This window comes from Mustela putorius, unplaced genomic scaffold (assembly GCF_011764305.1).
Source record: "Mustela putorius furo isolate JIRA1106 unplaced genomic scaffold, ASM1176430v1.1 tig00000460_pilon_pilon_pilon, whole genome shotgun sequence".
Lineage (NCBI taxonomy): Eukaryota > Metazoa > Chordata > Mammalia > Carnivora > Mustelidae > Mustela > Mustela putorius.
Genome location: NW_025421389.1, coordinates 23474907 through 23495727, shown reverse-complemented (window position 1 = coordinate 23495727; position 20821 = coordinate 23474907). Strand labels below are relative to the sequence as shown.

Here is a 20821-nt window from a genome sequence, read left to right as displayed (position 1 = left end):
CTACAAAGTGCCAACACAACATAACAAGGACTCAAAGTCCAGCCATCCCTGGACTGCTAAGAGATTAAATAAATGGAAAGAGGTTCTCTTCTCTGGGCAGGTCGTCTAAATCTCTCCAACGATTGCCCAATAACCAAGTATGAGCAAACACACTCGGCGTCAGTCCTTCAGGCTATGAAGAAGTCAAGCACGTTGACAGCTCGCCACCCACTGTGAGAGAACAAACAACTTCTATGAAGAATTCTCATTCTAAAAGCTGATAATAAGACAACCCGTAAGTGAAATTCCATGAACACGAAGGACTCGTGCAAATCATATACCCGCAACCACCAGTATTCACAACAAAGCAGAAGAGACAGGCTGGGTACAGACTGGAAATCAGATAGTATAAGAAGAGTGAGTGAATATTGTGAATAAAAGTGAATAAAATGAATCAAACTTTTGGCCAGAGAGTGGATTGTTTCTTTTGGTGAAAACAACTGAACAAATATACAGAGAGAACTTGGGGCATTTCGAGGAGCATGATTAACAGGAAGGAAGAAGCTAAGTCAGAAGAAAGGCACAAAGAAAAGGCACCTAACCAGGGTGCCTGGGTGGTGTGGTTGCTTAAATGTCCAACTGTTGGTTTCAGCTAAGGGTCTGATCTCGGGGTCCTGGGATCAAGGACCTGATGGGCTCCATGGAGAGTCTGTTTGAGATTCTCTCTCTCCTTCTGCCTCTGTCCCTCCTGTTCGTGCTGTCTCTCTCTCTCAAATAAAGAAATAAAATCTGTTTTTTAAAATATTTTATTTATTTGACAGAGAGAGAGAGAGATCACAAGTAGGCAGAGAGGAAGGGGGCGAAGCAGGCTCCCCACTGAGCAGAGAGCCCGATGTGGGGCTCGATCCCAGGACCCTGAGATCATGACCCGAGCCAAAGGCAGAGGCTTTAACCCACTGAGCCACCCAGGTGCCCCAGAAATAAAAACTTTAATCTTAAAAAAAAAAAGGTACCTAGTCAACCAGAGAGTTAATAGTACATTTCCTTAAGGAATTGGTCCTTGAAGTGCATCCCAAAAGTCATGTCGGAATCGGACATATCAGATGTATCAGGAAGAAGGGGGACCGTATTAAAAAAGCAGAAAGGCCTGAGAGATCATGGCATATCTGAGGCACGTTTACTTTGGTAAAGCAAAGCACACAGTGGATAGCACCTACAGCTAGTCCTAAGAAAAAGGACATGGTGTATGTGACTGGCACAAAATGAGTGGGAGAAGAAGAAGGTGATGAAGGGCACTGTAGGCTACGTTGAAAGAGTGTCAGCATTGTCCTCAAGATGCCAAGAAGACATTTAAACACGGTAAGCATGAAAGTGACAATCAAATGTATTTTACAAAAACCAGCGTTAGGGATGCATTATAAGGGATAAGACTAGGGGTAAACGGACCAATTAAGGGACATTTCTATCAGTGTGAAACTCCTTTCCTCACTATAAAATGAGGATAAGGGTAAACTGAGGCAGGGATCGTGAAACAGAGTGAATGCAAGAGACAAGCAAGACCTAGTAAGTAACAGAGAGTGTAGGATGAGGAAGTACTCTAAGATGTCTCTCAGACTGATTTAATGCATGGGGTAGATGGTGGTACACTTCCTCAGGATAGGAAACACAGGACAGAGGGAGGTTTGGGGAGGAGAGATGCTAGGCTCAGTTTCAGACATCTTGAATTTTAGGAAAATAGAACAAAGTGTTTAGAAGCACAGGTATTGAAGACAGACCTGGATCTGCCACTGATTTCTTATGCTTCTTGGACAAGGGGCCTATCATCCTCTGTTCCCTCATCTGTCAAATGCAGTAAGAGAGGTCACTACTCACACGGTGACAATGGGGGTTATATGAGATTATGAAAACCCTAAAGGAATGCTAGTTGCTGCTTGTCATTAATATTTTTGAGCTAACTGTGGAACCCCTAGACTGAGATGTCCAGTAGGCAGTTTTAGAACATGGTCTCACATTTAGATGCAAAAGGCAGTGGACTTTACAGTAAGTAAGCACACCACTTACTTTACCAGTAAGTAAGCACAACTTGGGAGGGGGGTGCAGGAATGGGAAGAATGGGGGCATTGAGGCTGGAGATACAGATTTGCCAATTTGCAGGATGAAAAGAGGAGTCAAGAAAGACTGATGACGAGGAGGGCAAGCCATGGTTGTTAAACATCACAGACACACACTGCATTATATGGAAAGGGGCATTCCCTATTTTGCTGCAAGTAACCTGGTGAATTAAGTATAAAAAACAGATACAGAATTCTTCCAAGGGCCCACAGAGAACTATTACCCTGAAAGGAAGAAATGAAAGAGACATGAAGAGGACATGAAGATAGTAAGAAAAAATTGGCTTCTAAGTAAGATAAAGCCAACTGGGGGGAAATCATCAAAATAAATATGAGACCAGAGGATTTCCCAAATAAAGGGAAGGGGTATAGGCAGATGTTAACACAGTTTGTAGAAAAGTATTAAAACAAACAAACAAACAAGCAAACAAATTAAAAAGAAAAACAAAACAGCTACCAGTATTTTTCCAAAAGGAAAACCAGAAAGGCTCTATGAGGAAGGAATGAAACTGGCTCCTATAGGAAGGTAGGTAGGAATGTGCCAGAAAGCACAGATAAGGGAGTAAGACTACTTTATTTTTTTTTTTAATTTTTTGAAGATTTTATTTATTTATTTGACAGAGAGAGATCACAAGTAGGCTGAGAGGCAGTGGGGTAAACAGGCTCCCCACTGAGCAGAGAGCCTTATGCAGGGCTTGATCCCAAGACCCTGAGATTATGACCCTGAGTTGAAGGCAGAGGCTTAACCCACTGAGCCACCCAGGCACCCCTAAGACTATGTTATATAGTTGTGACTTTTAAGCCATATTAATGATTTACATGTTCAAAATATATAATTAAATCAAGAGGTGAAAGAAAAAAAATCTAAAACTGAATATAAACAGAAACAAATGATCTTAACTATGTATTTATATAGCTAATCGATCACACACACAGAAAAGGAACTAACTTGTGAACTTGTAAACACAGTACTCTGTCTATCCTCCATGGGAATCTATTTAAAAGGCAAAAAGAGGGATGCCTGGGTGGCTCAATCAGTTAAGTGTCAGCCTTCAGCTTGGGTCATGGTCCCAGGGCCGTGGGATCGAATCCCATGATCCCACACTGGACTCCTTGCTCAGCAGGGAGCCTGCTTCTCCCTCCCCTGCCCATGCTCTCTCTCTCTGTCTTACAAATATATAAATAAAGCCTTTAAAAAAAAAGGTTTAAAGGCAAAAAGATTGACAAAAAGTCTCAAACTTTATTTGGTAGGTTTGTTGTCTACAGTGGTCTTGGTAGAATAATTTCAAAAAAGTTTTTATTTAATTTTAAGACATTGGCATGGCTGGGAACCAAGGTTCTCACCATGGGAAAAGAAAGATACAAACAAGGAACAGAGAAGGAGGAAAGAACATTGGGGTATTAAACTAGAATTGATATGTATAGAGAGAGACATAGATAATTTTTATATATATATAATATCTATGTATGAAGTTATATATAAATATGTACAAAAATATTTAATGATATAATATTTCTGTTAAAATTGTAATATTTAAAATATGTAACTAAATATGTAAATTTATTATACTTATATTCTGTCTGCTGACACAAGTCAATAGCAAAGGGCATACTTCCTTGTTATCTAAATGTCACTCCTCCACTGGAAGGAGTCAGGAATCAGGACCCTGATTCCAGGTCTGGGGCAGGGAAAAGACAACGTGAGAGTAGACATCTTCTTACAGCAGAAAATAAGAAAGCACTTAAAAATTAGAGGAGATAGATCAAAAGGAAGCAAGAGCCAGACCAAGGGGTTCCCACTGGCCAAATGAGACATGATGAAATATAGTACACTGATATATATATATATATTTTTTTTAATCTCTGAGTCCATTGTGATTTTCAAAAAAGAGGACAGGAGGGGTTAGGGTAAATCCTTCTTTACACAAGAGCGCTCCTACCCAGTGTAGAGAAATGATGGAATTAGAAAAATCACTATTTTGTAGCTACCGGTATAATACTCGATTCAGACAAGGTTTATCAATGCTGCCAAAACCACTACATGAACAGTTTTTAGGGAACAGGATGTTCAGTCCCAAAATAGCCCACAGATTACTGATTAATTACAAAGAGACAAAAATGAAGAACTCTGTAAATCCACCGAAACTAAGTAACTGAACTTTTATCATCAACCAAGGGATCAAATGTACCATTCACCACTACTGGGACAGACTGAGGTGAGACTATCAGAAAAGTGACGACAGCAGCTATGCTGCGCTCTGGACTGTGACTGTGACCTGAATCAGACAGTGGGGAAATGATGAATCTGCGGAACTGTGGGACATGCTCCAAAACATCGCTCTAGACTTAACAAAACATCAGAGACACCCCCGACTCCTTTAAAAAAAAGGGGGGGGAGGGAGATGGAGGGCAAAGGAATGCTTCTAGATTAAAAAAAAAAAAAGAGGGATGTGAAAACCAAATCCAGCGCACGATCTCCTCTCCAGTAGATTCTGGATCAGGAAGGACAAAGAAACACACAAAAAGAACAGCAATGGAACAACCGGGGAGATCTGAATATGGACTAGATACTAGATAATATTACTGAATCAGTGTTACATTTCTGGAATGCAATAATGGCACCGAGGTTACGCAGGAAAATGTCCTTATTCCTCAGGAGTTGGAGCTACACGTCGAACGGCTCAAGGACAAAGTGCCACCATGCCCGCAACTTGCTTTCACGTGGTTCAGGGGAAAAAAAAAGGAAAAAACGTATGTGAGTATACACGACTTAGCTAGATAGGCAAATGGACAAAATGTTAACCCTTGATGAATCCAGGTAAGGGGTTTAAAAGCATTCATGATCCTTGTCTTTTAACTTTCCTGTGGTTTTAAAATTTTTCTAAAATAAAAGTTAAGAAAAAAAATAAGACTACAACCTCTGGACCACAAAGCCCAACCTACTCAACTATGAATGTGCCTAATTCAATGCCTGGTATACAAGCAGATACTCATTTTAAAAATAAATTTTTTTTTAATTCTCCTTTTTCTACCAGATGCCTTATGGGTTAGTGACAGAACATATCAAGTTCTTGATATAAATAGAGTACGTAAAATATAAGAGGTTGAGTAAAATAATAAAGTCCTGTCTGTGATTTAAAGCTCTCAAATTTGAGGTTATAATCACTGCTAGTTTCTTCAAGGAGACAGGGGGATTCCATTTACTTCCAAAGAACATCTGATTCCAAGCGGGATCTTATGGCCACTTTGTTCTCCAGTCTCAGCTTAAATAAAGAGAGCTGAATACATCCTGAATTAATCCTTCCAGCCTAGCATTTCTCAGTATTCCCAAACATGATCACAGCAGCACCCGTAGCCAGAGCCATAGCCCCTATCCGTAACGTGTGGCTGTTTTCCTAAGAGCCTACGTATAAAATACTTTTTCTTCTCGAGTACATTCATACACACGATCTTTTTTTTTTTTTTAACACCCTGTAAGGTAGATTGTTTTTGCTGTTTTTAACTCATGAGTAAAGCACTAGGCTTTACTATTCTGTAACCTAAACTGGGTATTCCGCTTGCCAACCTGGACCAGAGATAGAAGAGATTTGCTTCAGAAAAGGGAACCAAACAGCCACTAACATTCATGTGATTACTAACAAAACTCAAAGAAAAGAGACAGAGGTCTCTTCACAAGGATGTGTGCTCACAAGATACGCACAAGGAAAAGTGAAGTTCAGTGTCATTTAAGCTAATCTGTACTTGAACCTTTTAAGAGATAAAACCATTTGAGCAGTAATTGAGTACTACATTAACTTGGGGTTTTTTTCCTCCCTATCTATGAAGTTTTCATTGTTTAAGTAAGGGTTTCTGCAAGAGGAATGCAGCAATGCTCCTTTCTTATTCAGAAGAGAGACTCAAGCTGATAACGTCTGGGTGGCTTGGCTTATCACAGGTATAAGAGCCAAGCACATACCACACTTGGACATACAACTTTTTCCCAAGACTGACCCCAAATACTCTGTAATAATCAAGTGTTTTCTTATCACTGAATAATGCTATATAATCCTCTACTAGCAAGCTCTGAACTTGGCAGGGGAAGGATCCCAGAGCAAAAATAAATAAAATAAGGGGAAAACGGTGGCAGATAATATTACCAGATAGAGGCTTTGAAAAGATCCTTAACATAACAAGATTAGCAGCTAGACTGAGAAACAAAAGTTTCATTTTTTTCTTAAGCCGGTGCAGATGCACCCCCTCCATGATCAACAGAAATGCGACCCATCCTGACGCCAGACGACTGAACTTAGGCAGGCAACACTGTCCTCGGAGTCAGAGCTCTTTAAAAATCGGACTAGTAAGGGCTTGGCCTTTAGCACACTGTCCTTCTAGCTCCCCAAGTAGGTACTTCTTAGTACTAGACATTCTGAACATAAGCACCAATCACTCTTCTAAGGGGTAAATCTTTTGCATCATCTTCAGAGGGGTATGTCTCATTGATGCCAAGTCAGCAGATCCCCCTCACTCTGACCCAGAATTCTGAAGTCTTCCTACTCCTGAGGGCTCGACTTTTTGCGGGAAACTCTTACTTTGCTGGCGTGTAATTTGTTAAGTCAATCACGGCATTTTCATGCTGTAGTAAGTGCCTGCACGCGAAACCGTCCTAACCAAACAGACCCTACACACAGTCGGCACCCCGGTACTGAAAGTCGTCATTAAAACAAACGGCTACAACATGTGCACACTTCGATTTACTGTAAAGAAACATACTCATGTATATACCTGTAAAGCAGAAAAAGAAAGGTCTGTGTCAGGGTATAGTTTAGATAAGCACGTGTTGGTGAGACCGACGATGCAAAGGGAAGGTGTTTCTCTGCAAGGTGGGCAAGGAGACTCAGCAGGCCTCCACCTAGAAACCAAAACAGTCAAGTGAAAAACAGGTAAGAGGGAAGCGTCGTGCAGAGACAACCAGCTAAAGGCTGAGAGCAGAACCGCTTTCTTCCTCAGTTCAGTAGAGAGATCTGTCTTCCGGTCCCACCAGGACCGAACTGGAAAAAGTAGTAAGAAATGGGGGATAAGAAAGCAGTTGAGGAAGGAACAACCTAAAGACAGAACCCGGAGGACTGCGAATCGGATGCCAGATCTGAGATTAGGTTTTCTGGAAGGGCAGTGTCACAGCGCGGGCAGGTAGGCTTCCATCCCGATCGGCAGAGGCTGGGGTCAGGGGAATTGCCTGGGAAGCTTCTGCTAGTAAGACATGCTTTAGAGGACGTCGAGGCCAAGAATGTCGTGGAGAAACAATCAGCCCCATTTTATTTCCATCCAAGAGTGAAAGCTAAGGAGGGGGAAAAAAAAAGACTCTGAATTTCAGGACCTTGGAGACCAGGACGACGGTGGTGTCATTTGCAATAATGGAGACTTTGAGAAAAGTTGATACCTATGGCAGAAAAGATGAAAGGTTGAGCTTCTGACATGTTAACTTCTACGTTAATCTGAGCCAAGTGGCGATCTGGTACAGACAATGGGAGAGATGGGGCAGGTGAACCCTTTGTTTGCAAGCGGGTTCCTCCCTGCCCACTCCGGGGACCTCATAATTTAATTCCAGTTTGACACTGCAGTCCACGACCGGATAGCTTAAGAGCCCCTACCTTACCGAGGAAGACTGCCAAGAGCAAGATTCTTCTTCCAGGCATTTTTAAAAGTCCATGTCACTGGAATATCATCTTCAAACACTGAGTAGCATTTAAATATATATCACAGTGCTTTCATTTTAAGCCTATTTAACATTTCTGAATCTCTAGATCAAAATGTTGGGTCAAATGACTCTATTCCAGTAAAATATCTACTAAAAGAAAAAAGTTGCCCCACCCAGCGCACATCGCTCTTAAGATAATCACCGCATTCAAGACACCTGTCAGTCATAACAGATTTCCTTAGTGCTGCTCTCTCTCAATCCCGCTGCCAAGTTGCTCTTTTGAGTAATAATAAAGGCCACACGTCACTTTTGCGGTGCATGTATATAAATACCTCCAGCTCCCATTCTTCTAACCCTAGTTCAAGGCCAAAAGCACCAAGGCTTTGGAGGACCAGCACTGGAAGATCTTCAAAGAGAAACTGCCCATGAACCACAACAGCAGCTGCCGGCTAGAGCCCGCAATTTAAATCTCTGAAAAAGAAACTGTGGCTTCTGAAATTTAAACAAGGAGGTGCCACTTGTAATTACAAACATTCCAGTGGGTCCCTTCCCTCCTTGATGGTTTCCAAACAACGGCTTTTTATTTGATTTTGGTGGCGCTCCCCAACGGAGGCCTTCCTTCGTGCTTTTGCTGGTGCCGTGGCCAACTCAGAAGAGGGGCGCAGGTGGCGGGTTTTTACCTGGCCTGGAATGCCCAGATCCCTCAAAACCATCTCATGTGTAATTACTTGTTTGGCCGGAAACCAAAAAAACTCAGTGCTTCGGATTTATAGCCCACATTAAATACATTTGTGAAAGAGCCTCTTAATGTGCACATGCGCGCGCACGCACGCACACACACACACACATGCCCCTTCACGTTTCACGAACCTTAGAAATGGAACCAACCTATTTTCCCATAAACCGAAGTTCAGAAATTTAACCCTGAAGCATTCCAGCATCTCTAGCTGAAATTAAAAAATCCCTCTTTTAAATCAACAGGGCAAATCCAGAGTAGTAAAAATAGTAACCTATTTTCTCTGCCTACCCACCCCGTACCCCCGGTCCTACAAAAATAAGACCCAAATACTTACAGCTTGTTGTAAGGGTTTCCCACACCAAAGAAGGCATTCTGTGATCACTTTGGTTACAGAATACGGGCTGAAATTAGCATTTAGCCAGCGTGAGACAAGAAAAGACATCTTTTTTTCTTTTAAGCCATATACTCATAGAACGCGAAGGCATTTATGCCACGGAGGCATTCAAAGATAAATACACGAATGAGGTATCTCACAGCCATCAAACTAAAATAGCCTTGCCTACAGAAGTCCTCAGATGGAGAGCATTCATTCTGAGAACAACTGGAAATGGCCAGTCTCGCCATGGGTGCTTTCCATAGTGCGCCACAGTTGAGGGATTAGCAACAATTAGGGCATATTTACACAACCATATTTACACAACAATAAAACTCATCTTCTCCAATCCAAACAAAACCTTGCTCAAAATAAACCAAACCACACACGAAAAGGTCTCCCGTACAGGCAGTAATCGAAGCTCTGGCTTCTCTAGTTTCTGCCTCGGCTTTGCGCCACGGTAATAAGCCTTCACCCTACCCCGGTCCAGCCGGGGTAGAGCCAACGTTCTGCATTACCAGGGGAGAAAATGTACATTCAGTTCAGGATACTATGATTGAGGGGAGGGAGGAGATAGGGAACTGTATTATAGATAGATAGATAGATAGATAGATATGGAGCAAATGATAGAATGTCCAAGATTTGTTGAAACTCATCTGAGAAGGTGAGGAAGCAGACAGAGGCCAGACTGACCACGGATGGATAATTTACAGAACTGGGCGACTGGCACACAGGGTTAATGATGGCATTCTTCCTCCTTTTGCATGTATTTGGAAATCTCCATAATAAAAATGGAAAAGTAAAACATGATCCATGTTAAAAAAAAGTCATCTTGCAAATCTTTTTTTTTTTTTTTTTGCTTAAATTACTCTCAGCTTTTTCTCTGCTTAAATGAAAAGGGACGAATAGCTAGAAAGAAAATCAAGATCTCTTCTTGCTCTTGACTAAGGATTCTTCCTTTTGGCCTTAGTTACACGGGACCTGTTCCACTGTTAGTATTAATCCTTGAAAAGACAAACGAAGAGCTAAAACATCTAAAGCTGGGGCTCCTGAAGCCGAGTTTTCACACATCTGACTTATCACAGTGACACACATCCAAAAGCTCTCCCCTATGAAGGTGCTTTGGACGGCATTCGTGTTGTGACTGCCAAATAAAGTCCAGAGGTTTCAGAATCATTTGTCAACACCAAAGACAACCTTACCAAGAACCGGTGCTTTTATCTCAGAGGTCACTCCTCTGATCCATGGGTTTATTACCTAGAACACCAATTAATCTTGCTGTCTTCACAAGATAAACTAGGCCTAGCCAAGATATGGTGTGGCCATGATCCACATCCTCGCTGGGGAAACCCTGCTGGGCAGTGGAAGAGGTTTGCTGACTCTACATCAAGGGACCTGGTCCCCATCCGGGCCATACAGCTGACTTATCCTCAGTTCCATGGTCAGCAAGCACGGTCCTTCCCTCTCCAGGTTGAGGCTGCCTCACTACAAAAGAATGAGATTTCAGCAGACGATCTGTAACCTCCTTCCCCTTACAAAAATTCCACAATTATAAGAATCTCTAGTTCCTCAACAGGTAATAAGAAAAAGGAGTTTTGGTGTTAAAATGTCACATTTTCCATTACATACGTTTTGATGCGCATATGAATATTGTATTGGGTAAGTTTTGTGTATATGTGCATATATATGTACATATATGTGTGTGCCTATATACATATTTGAGGAGTGCACATACTGACTGATACCATTAGGTATTTATATGGGACTAATTGCTTCCAACTCAAAGCAGCAAATTTTCAATTCTGCAACAGATGTCGCTGTGTGATTTCTCCTTTCTATGCTGGATTTTCAGTTAAAAACGCCCAGTGTAATGGTCAGTACTATTCTTCCCAAGAAAGAGATGCAGCATTTGAATCCTTAGGATTTATTTCTTACAAATTTTCTTTATAAGCTGGTAAATTTCCATTCAAATCATAGCATAGATTAGTTTGGCCCCATTTAAGAGATCTCCCACATAAAAATAGGCCTTTTGTGCACGTACATGCACGCGCGCGCACACACACACACACACACACACACACACACCCATTTTTTAAATGTAAATTCTAAGTGGCCGATTAGGCATTAAAATGTCACATACAAAAACCCAGAGAATGAGACAGTTTCTATTCACAGCAATACTATCAATTTTTTAAACCCTGAAAATCATTCAGCAATGGAGGCCAAGGAATTATAAAAATTCACTTATGTCTGAGGCCAAAATGTACCAGGTGTGGGCAAAAGTCACGAATAACTCCAAGAGCACCATTAGTGATAATGAAAATTTTGGATTTCAGTTCTTATAGCATTTCTTTAAAAATAAATAGTAAGACTAGTATTATAGTTTGCAAGATATCTTACCTATCTGACATTCTCTATCAACCACTGCTTGACACATGTCACAAAAAAGTGACATCTCTTTCAATTCAACCAGTAGGTCCTCCAATGACCATGAGTCTCAACAGGTAGCTAGCACAGTCTTCTGTTGAAATTCAGAGCTAGGAGAAAGCATTTCAAAGCCTCCCTTTCAGACCCAGGAACCTGTTACCTTCTGGGCTTTTAGAGGGAGTAGAGCGAGATGAGCAGTCAGGGAGTCCAGGACCGACTCGATAAGAATATGAAGTCAGGAAGTGGGAGAGGAAGCGAAAGTGTCCTGCTTTTTGGCTTCTCCCCTGTCCCACTCCCCTTTACCAGGAGGGCCATTGGGGAAAACTGGATAAAGCATGTACAACATCCATATGAATAAAGCTCTTTGTTCCAGAGAACTGCCTGCTCTTTTATTCCCCCCTTTTTCCGTATTTGTTCATTTCAAAAGATTGCTCAATGGGCCTCTTGTTCCTCCAAAATGTCCCAGGCAAATAATGCAAGCTTGTCTCGTCACACAAGTCACTAAATGAAGCCTTGTGCGTCTCCAGTGACACACTGTAAATATAAAGTGGCATTAATGAGGGATATTTTATCAAAGCTATCACAGACAAGTGCAAGTCCCTCCTGCGGCTATTCAATTTGATGCAGGGAAAGGCAACAATAGCAGGATGGCACTTTTTGTAAAGTCCCCATCCCCGGTATACAAGCCCCAACAGGCCGAGACAAGCCAAACTCAGCCCCTGGGCTTCCCAGCACCAACACAAACCCCCACCCATCAGCCAATCTCTCTAACGCTAAAAAATGTAAGAGAAGCAACACCCATGCATACACGGGTTCACGCCGCAAGAGAAGCAACACCGATGCATACACCTAAAACGTAACAGGCGTGATTTACACTGAGGAGCGAGTTTCCACAATCCCGTTTCTGCTGTGTTTCATTAACATCCACTTACTCCACACACCACAGGAGGGATTGGAGATTTTCTCTCGGGGACAGACGGATTCAGTGACAACTGAAGACAGAACCAAGACCTAAAGCAGGATGGCCCCAGACTGCTATCCCAGCGAGCATGTAAATGAAACACGCCTAATGAAGTTCGAGGGCAACACCAACAGGTTTCTCTAACCTGACAGTGGCACCTGGAGGCCTCCGGAGAAAGCTTAACAGGAGAGGACTAAGGACTAAGGAAGGCCCCTCTGGTGCCTGTCTAGAAGTCTCCTCCAGGTGACCAGGACCTGGGGGCTAGGCCCACACCCCTTCCCCAAGCCATCACCCAAAAATGCGGAAAGGAAGAAACAGATTTAAAGGCAGTCATCTCACCCCCTCACTACAAATCAAACCCAATTACTTTCTAATTTGAACACAATCTGATAACCAGCATACAAACAGGGATGTACACAAGAGCAAGAAGCTGCTTCCATGGTAACTGGCAACAGAATTTTCTTGTAGCTTTGACATGCACGGTTCAGTTCCAGACCGCTCCTTTCTGAGTCCGCATACATCCCTCGCTGGGAAGGCAACTTCTCACCGCGAGATAGTTACAAATATAGTACTGTCGCTACTACCGGGTGCCGTCAATGAGCAGGCTTGACGGAGGAGGCATCATCTAGACCTCCTCTGTTGCCAAGCGGCATTGCACGGCTCCCATTTTTAGTCAAAAGGCAACATCCCCGACCAGCGCTGTTCCCCCCCTTTTTTGCAGCCAATACAAGTCTATTGTTGCCTCTATTATGCGCCAGTTACCGAGCCTTTACTCACGCTCACGTTTAACTGACACTGGCGCTTTTTACAATGCAGCAGTATGAGGGATCTCTTTCACGAACATTTTATTGAACCCATCCAGTCAGAGACATCACCCGAAATGAAGTTGTAACCACACCGGCAAAGGCTGAACCCAATTATCTCGTAACTCATAAATTAAGAATTCACAGAGGAAAAACACATAAACAACATCCGGAGACAAGCAGTGGCATGGAAGAAAAAACCCTCAGCTCTGGAACTGAGCTGCTGCCAGATTCCCACCCCTGTGCATCCCTGATACGTTCCCCGAGCCGAGCTCCCTTGCAAGCCTGTTTGCGGCGGGCGGGGGGGAAGGTAGAAACCAACCCGGCATCCCCGAAATCCAAAGCTAGTACCCCCGACATCCCCGTTTCCTACAGCGTGACTCCTGCGGTGTTTACGTAACTGTGTGTCCTCTAGCGTGTAAACAAAAGGCACAGCCCAAGCGGAGAGGCGCCCAGTAGAGGCACGGTGGCCCCAGAGCTGCGCCCGCCGCGGCCGGGGGCTCCGCAGGTGGGGGCTGAGCTCTCGGTGTCCTCCGCCACTTGTTGCTCGCGGGTCCTGCAGCTCCAAGGCTGCAAGGAGGGGCTTTGCAGGCGCCGAGCCCTGCTGCATCCCCTCCTGCACCTCCCGCACCTCCCCCCCGCGGTCCCCGCGCCTCGGGGCCCCGCTCCCCACCCGGAGCCCGCAGCGGCCGGCGAGGGATGTGCGGATGCCGCGCGGCCGCGGAGCTCGACGGTGGCGGGAAGGAGAGGCAGGGTGCAGTACGGCCAGCCTCTCGGCTGGGGAAGAGCTCCGGCTCCCTTTTGTTAGCAAAAGCAAACACTGCCCTCTTCTTTCCCGACCGCGCCAACGCGCCCGGCACACGGGCAGCCACACAGCGTGCTCCTGCCGAGTGCACGGCGTCTTCGGGGAAGGCGCCGGGCGTGCAGAGCCGCCCCTGGGCAAATTCCCAAGACAGCTCCGCACACAGGGGGCGCCCGGAGGCCCACTGGGTGCCCGCCTGGCCGCAGAGGCCGCGAACCTCCCGCCACCACCCTCGGGCTGCCGAAAAGGACCGGCAGTCTGTAAATCCGGCGTCCCCACTCGCGGCGGAAGACGCCGTGGGGCAAGCGGGCTGCGGGTTCCCGGCCCCTTCCCGCAGAGGCGGCGACAGCAGCCTCCGCACTCCGCGGGGCCGGGCCTGAGGAACTTTCCCAGCCTGGAGCCGAGCCCGGGAGCCCCGCAGCCGGGCAGCGTGGGGTGGAGGGGGGTGGTGGTGCGGAGGGCCGCTACCCGGCTGGAGGGAGACACGAGGGGCGCGCTGTTCCGAGGACGGGGGCGGGGGTGGGGGAGAAAGGCAGAGCGCGGGGAGAGCAGGAGCGACCAGACAAGTCTGGGGATGTCCTGTGGATCGGTGAGCAATCACGCTGGAGGCGGCTGCTAGTCAGCCATGGGGAGGCTTGGGGGATAGAGATTTAGGGGGCCCGCTGGAGAGGTGGGGGCGAATGGGCAGCCCTGGGACGGGAGGACCTGCAAGTTAGGGGGACAACAACGAGTTTGGGAGGGTCCGGAAGGTTGGGGGGGGTCCCCTCCATCCATCCCCTTCTCCCATCTTCTCGAGCCCCCGGGCCCCCCATTCTCACTCCACTCCTCACCCCGCGCCAAGCCGGGGAGAAAAGGTGTGGGTGCAGCCATCCCTAAGGGCTCCAATTCCCACCCAGATGGGCAAGGGAGAAGGGAATCACCGAACCCCTCTGCCCCTTCATCTCAGCCCTGAGTTTCCTCTCCACACTCCCTCCGACTCGGATTTAGGAAGTGGGGGAAGGTTGTCATGGAAACGTTTCCCCCTTCCACGGCTATGGCTACTGGGGTGCCTTAGGAGATTTAGAGGGCCAACCGGCCGGTGCCGACACCTACCTGTGGGGATCAGTGCCGCGGCGGAGAGGAGCAACAGCAGAAGCCGGAGTCGGAGCCCGGGAGGCGCCGCCGCCGCCGCCACCGCCGCCACCGCCGCCGCAAACTGGGATCCGCTCGGCAGCACAGCACTCGCCATGTCGGGCACCTGCCTCAGACTGGCGGCGGTGGCTTCCTCCGGAGCCCGAGCGGACAACTAATGAGATGCTAATGAAATGCACTGGAGGCGGAGTCCGGACCGACCAATCATAGAGCCGCTAGCCCAACCCGGCTCTCGGAGGACTCGCCCCCTCCCCCACCCCGCCCCCTGGCGCTGGCGTTCGGCGGCGCGCCCGCGCCACCTAGGGGCGGGGCTAAGGGGAGGGGCGTATGCAAATATGTTTATGTTAAAATTCGTTTTCGCTTCCCTGGGATCAAGGAAAAAGTGTTCTCCTGGGCGCTTGGCTTGTGGGGGCTTGGGCTCCAGGGGGCGGGTCTCGCTTCCCGGACACCTATATTAGGAATGTATATAGCGATCGCTATAACCGACCGACGACTGGAGAATCTCCCTAGGAGGAGGGCTCCCCTGCCCGGTACACAGAGCGCGTCTGGCCTAGAAACCACACGTTGCAAATTTCCGTCACTCACCTTGCACCGAAGGAATAGATCTTTGGAAAACGGGGGCTGTTCGGGAGTGGAGAGTGAGAATGCAGGTCCCCGGATTGACAAAACAATCTGGGAGAAGTGCGTGCGTGCTTTGCACGTCAGGCGGAGCGGGAGAGCCCGCTCAATAACCTAGCGGTAGACTTGGGCATAGTTGGGAGAAAGGAGCCCGAGTCGGGCTCTGGGATTTTTGAGTCGGTATCTTTGCGGTAGATTTTCCGGAAAGGTAGATCCGGGAGGGTCGGCTCCGGCTCCCCAGCTTGCTGAAGATTTCCCTCCTGCCCTTTATATATATGTGCGTATTTATTACATTTGACATATGTAATAATATATATTTACGATTACACACATACAACAAAAAATCTTTTCTGTCAAGGCTTCGGGGTGGTGGGCGGAGGCGGGGGTGTGTGTGTATTAAGATGGGGTCTGCCATCTTCCTCCTTCGGGGTTCAAACCCATTCCCTCCTTCTCTACGCCCCCAGTCCTTCCTAAGGCGGCTGGGGACCAACAGGTGCTCTGAGCTTTCCGTATCTCTGGGAGAGGCTCTCCTGGCTGAAATGATTTGCTTCTGCGGACTCGCTCTCTCCGAAATTGCCTCTGCTTTCTTTTCAACCAGGCAGCCGGCTCTCTTGTTTGTCTGCTTTTTAATTACTTATTTTCTTCCCCTCTAGAAGATCGTATGCGCTCTGACCCTCTGTTGCTCAAGCATCAAATTGAAGGACGAGCCATATTAAGTGTAGAGGTTTATAATAATTTAAGTATTCATAGAATGCAGAACAATAAGATGTAGGAAATACAATTTGCATAATAAATATCAATATCACAACAGCTAAAACAAACCATGACAAATTATCTGTGGCTAAATGACCAAGAGATTACTGAATGTAAATTGCTGTAGTCTAGAGGAGCTGCACCGAATGACTTGCCTGGCCCTCTGTCCTTGTCTAGCTAAAAACATAATAAAATAATAAATAAATAAATAAATATTACATATCAAAAAGGAAGTCAAGATCTGCCAACACCCACCAAATGAGTTACACTTAAAAACAGCCTCCTAGTATCCATTATGCATAAACTAATTTCAAGACTGCCCTGTCTTCACAGCCCTGGATATTCTGCTCTGTAACTACAGGCCCTGATGCATGAACTACAGGCAGATCTCCAGAAGTCAGGAAAGCACCAGAAAGCACCAGTGTACACACATGGTGCTACATGAGGAAGGAAACCATCACCGTGTGGTCACCAGGATAAGGTCCAATCCGCAAAGTCCTACCTAGTCTTGTCACCTCTGGAAGTACAGCTACCTGGACAGACCAAAGGCAGAGCAAAGAGTTCTGCCAAAATCAGGATTAAAAAATTTGAGGCTATGTGTATGTTGAAAGTGATGTGTAGGGACACCTGGGTGGCTCAGTCAGTTCAGCCTTAGGCTCAGGTCATAATCCCAGGGTCCCGAGGTGGAGTCCCGCATGGAGGTCCTTGTTCAGTGGGAAGCCTTCTTCTCCCTCTGCCCCTTCCCCTTGCTTGTGTGCTCTCTCTCTCTGACAAATAAAAAAATAAAATCTTAAAAAAAAAAAAAAAGTGATGTGTAAACTGTAAAGTAAGGTCCTATATGCCAGAAACTCGAGCACCTAGCTCAGTGTAATATTGGTATTTGCTATTATTATTATTATTGTTAGCTTTGCAATTATTGTTTTTATTAAGTATTTTGCATACACAATCTCATTTAATAGCTGGAACAATCCCCATGGCACATACTATTATCTCCCATTTTATATTTTTGAAACATAGAAAGATTGAGTGATTGCCCTGAGGTCCAAGTTGTTCTTTTTTTTTTTTTTAAAGATTTTATTTATTTATTTGACAGAGAGAGATCACAAGCAGGCAGAGAGGCAGGCAGAGAGAGAGGAGTAAGCAGGCTCCCTGCTGAGCAGAGAGTCCGATGCGGGACTCGATCCCAGGACCCCGAGATCATGACCTGAGCCGAAGGCAGCAGCTTAACCCACTGAGCCACCCAGGCGCCCTGTTCTTTTTTTTTTTTAAGATTTTTTTAAAATTTATTTCACAGACAGAGATCACAAGTAGGCAGAAAGGCAGGCAAAGGGGTCGGGGGGGGAGGGAACCAGGCTCCCTGCTGAGCAGAGACCCTGATGCAGGGCTCGATCCCAGGACCCCGGGATCATGACCTGAGCCAAAGGCAGAGGCCTTAACTCACTGAGCCACCCAGGCGCCCCAAGGTCAAAGTTTTTAAGGTGCAGACAAGTCTTGCACAATTAACCACTATGCTATACTGTGCCTCAACAAATATTTGTTAAGTGAATGAATAAACATCACATTATAATGCATGAATAATAAGCATCGGATAGCTACATTTTTAACATAAGGCAAAAACATGCCAGCAACTGAGAAACATTTTTTTAGATAACAGGATTGCATTACACTCCTAAGGAAAAGCATTCCTTATGAGGCTGAATCTCCACGAGAGTCTAGTTAGGCCCCAAGCCTCCCACACTAGGAACACAGTATGGGGACATTGGAAGATGTGGAGTGTTTTCATCTCCCTTCATTCTCTTGGCACATCAAATGAACACCTACTCAAATTTCCAATTGGCAAAGAACAATATGGGACATTTCTGTAGGAAATGCTAATGCTGTGTGACTTACCTCACCAGAGAGATGCACATAGCTTTAGAAATTCCACCCAAAAACTACCACCTGCGACACAAGCTTCAGGAACCTGGTTAACACCCATGTCCCCAGTCGTGCGACATCTTTAGCCCTGGTCTGCATGGAAAGACCCACAGCTGAAAATTTAGGATTAAGCTGTTGCTACCCAATACACTAGCCACGCTCCCCACCCCCCCACTCAGCTCTTTCACACTGAAGATCTCGCCAAGCGATTTAACATATGGAACATGTGAAGAACGTATCAAATTCCCGCAGCCGCTAAGTACAAGTTATGCCTACTCTGTCTTTCTCATAGTAAAGCTCGTCATTTTCTGCTTCATGGACCAGAACTCCTCGCCAACGACAAGTTCCAACATTTTTTCCCCTTGCTACATGGATTTAACCAATTTTGAAAGCCAGATGGTGTTTTTGCCATTTATAACTGATAATCAATTGTTTTGTGAATTTAATTTTTCAAGAAAGAACTGAAATACTTATCAGAATTACAATCTGGGGACTTCTTGTGTTAGAATAAAATTGCCAGAAGTGCCGAGAACCTAGTCCTTTTTTTTTCTTTTTTTTTTTTTCGGGAAAACTTTAAAGAGCGAGAGGGAGAGAGACCCTTGTATTGTTTGCCTTCACTCAAACAGTTGAAAAATATGGAAAAACATATAGGAAAAATAAACATGAAGGAGAGATTCCTGTTTTGCTAAATAAATTAGGGAATAATCAATGAGAACTAGCAACATTTTGCTTTTTAATATGCTAACTGTTTGGGTATCTGTGTATAAAAAGCTCTAAAGACAAATTATTAGGGAAAATAAAACAATGCTTGGAGTCAGCATTTGCCCTGCTACTGCAGTCTTTGAGTAACCATAGGGAAGTGGTTTAATCAGTTTCCGGACTGAAGGTTTTTTGTCCTCCCCACTGGAACACCCCCCCCCCATTCATCTGTTGAAGCCCTACCCCTTAATGTGATAATATTTACAGGTGGGGCCTCTGGGAGGTAATTAGGTCTAGGTGAGGTATAGGGTGGATGGATACCATTCTGATGTCCTCAGAATCGATACCAGAGCTCACTCTCTACGTGCAGGTACTCAGTGCCTGTACGTCAGGAAGTGGGGCTCTCACCAGAGCCTAACAATCCCGGCACCTTGACTTCGGACTTTCGGCCTCCAGAACGGTGAGAAAACAAATGTCAGTTATTCAAGCTGCCCAGTCTCTGGTATTTTGTTATAGCAACGGGAACAGACTACAATAATCCTTAAGCCTAAACTTCCATTGTCAAAGGGTAAATTAAAATTATAATAAATGTCAGCTTTTAATAGAAAGTCTTCCATAAATTAAAGTAAGCTAGCAGTATGTTAGAATATTGGACTGGATAGACTCTTGGTCTATCTAGCAGGTAGCTCATCTGTACTCAGATTAAGACTAAGCTGCTCATCTTCCGGGGCATCAGTCTATGAATCTTTATGAAATATAAAGCCAGCTAAATCCGTACTCCTAAATGAGTAATTAACCACTTTACCCACAGGTTTATTCTTCTAGAATCCTAAAGTTGACAGTAAACTTTTGCATATCGAGACTAGAATACCAGTTCAAAGGAAAGGGAAGTGGGAAAGTACTGTATAAACTACACAGAAACCAGGTCGAGCAGCAGCCCCTGTGCAGATGGAAAGGAAATTTGCCTTGGAGACCAAGTCACAGTTTGTCGCGATCAGATATCTAAGAATATATCTGGGTATATATGACTGATCCAAAATCTCTTTTAAAGATTTTATTTTTTTAAAGATTCTATTTATTTATTTGACAGAGATCACAAGTAGGCAGAGAGGCAGGCAGAAAGAGAGGAGGAAGCAGGCTCCCCACTGAGCAGAGAGCCTGACGTGGGGCTCAATCCCAGGACCCTGGGATCATGACCTGAGCCGAAGGCAAAGGCTTAACCCACTGAACTACCCAGGCACCCCAAAGATTTTATTTTTATATTTAAGTAATCCCTACACCCAACGTGGGATCGAACTTACAACCCCAAAATCAAAAGTCTCACGTTCTAACAACTGAGCCAGCTAGTCACTCCCAAATCTAATTCAATAAAAGAAAATATATAGAGAGCACCCCAATGGTACAGTCATCGTTAAGTCCTGGGAATAAAAGATGCATGAGAAAGCATGTAGGAGCACCTAGGTGGCTCAGTCAGTTAAGCATCCAACTCTTGATTTCAGCTCAGGTCATGATCTCGAGATCCTAGGACTGAGCCCTACACCAGGTTCCACACTCAATGCAGAGTTTACTTGGGATTCTCACTTTCCCTCTACCTCTGTCCTTCCCGCTGCTCATACACATTCTCCTTCCCTTCCTCCCCCCTCTCTAATAAACACAGAGAGAGAGAGAGAGAGAAACTACCTACTGGCAAGGAACTCGGAGTATAGTAAGGAAGACAGATGTACACCACAATCATTACATGTGATAAATGCTTTTATTATAATATGTGCACACAGCCCTGTGTGAGCAGAGAAGGGAGGCTCCTAACTATCCCCAAGGGGCAAGCGTGACAATC

General features: G+C 45.3%; 1 protein-coding gene across 8 annotated transcripts in view; it reads right to left on the bottom strand.

Moving 5' to 3' along the window:
- The window catches only part of CADM1 (cell adhesion molecule 1), a 324876-nt gene extending 309732 nt beyond the window's left edge, over positions 1-15144 (bottom strand). For 4 of the 8 annotated variants that reach the window (XM_004749876.3, XM_004749879.3, XM_004749881.3 and 1 more), the window contains exon 1: positions 14962-15143. In XM_004749876.3, the coding sequence (XP_004749933.1) occupies positions 14962-15097 (136 nt within the window). In that variant the 5' untranslated portion in view covers positions 15098-15143. Of the gene's footprint in view, positions 1-7722; positions 7778-8096; positions 8125-14961 lie in introns of those variants that run through there. The other 4 variants (XM_004749874.3, XM_004749877.3, XM_013054880.2 and 1 more) reach the window with 3 other exon arrangements.
- Between the last annotated feature and the right edge of the window lie 5677 nt (positions 15145-20821).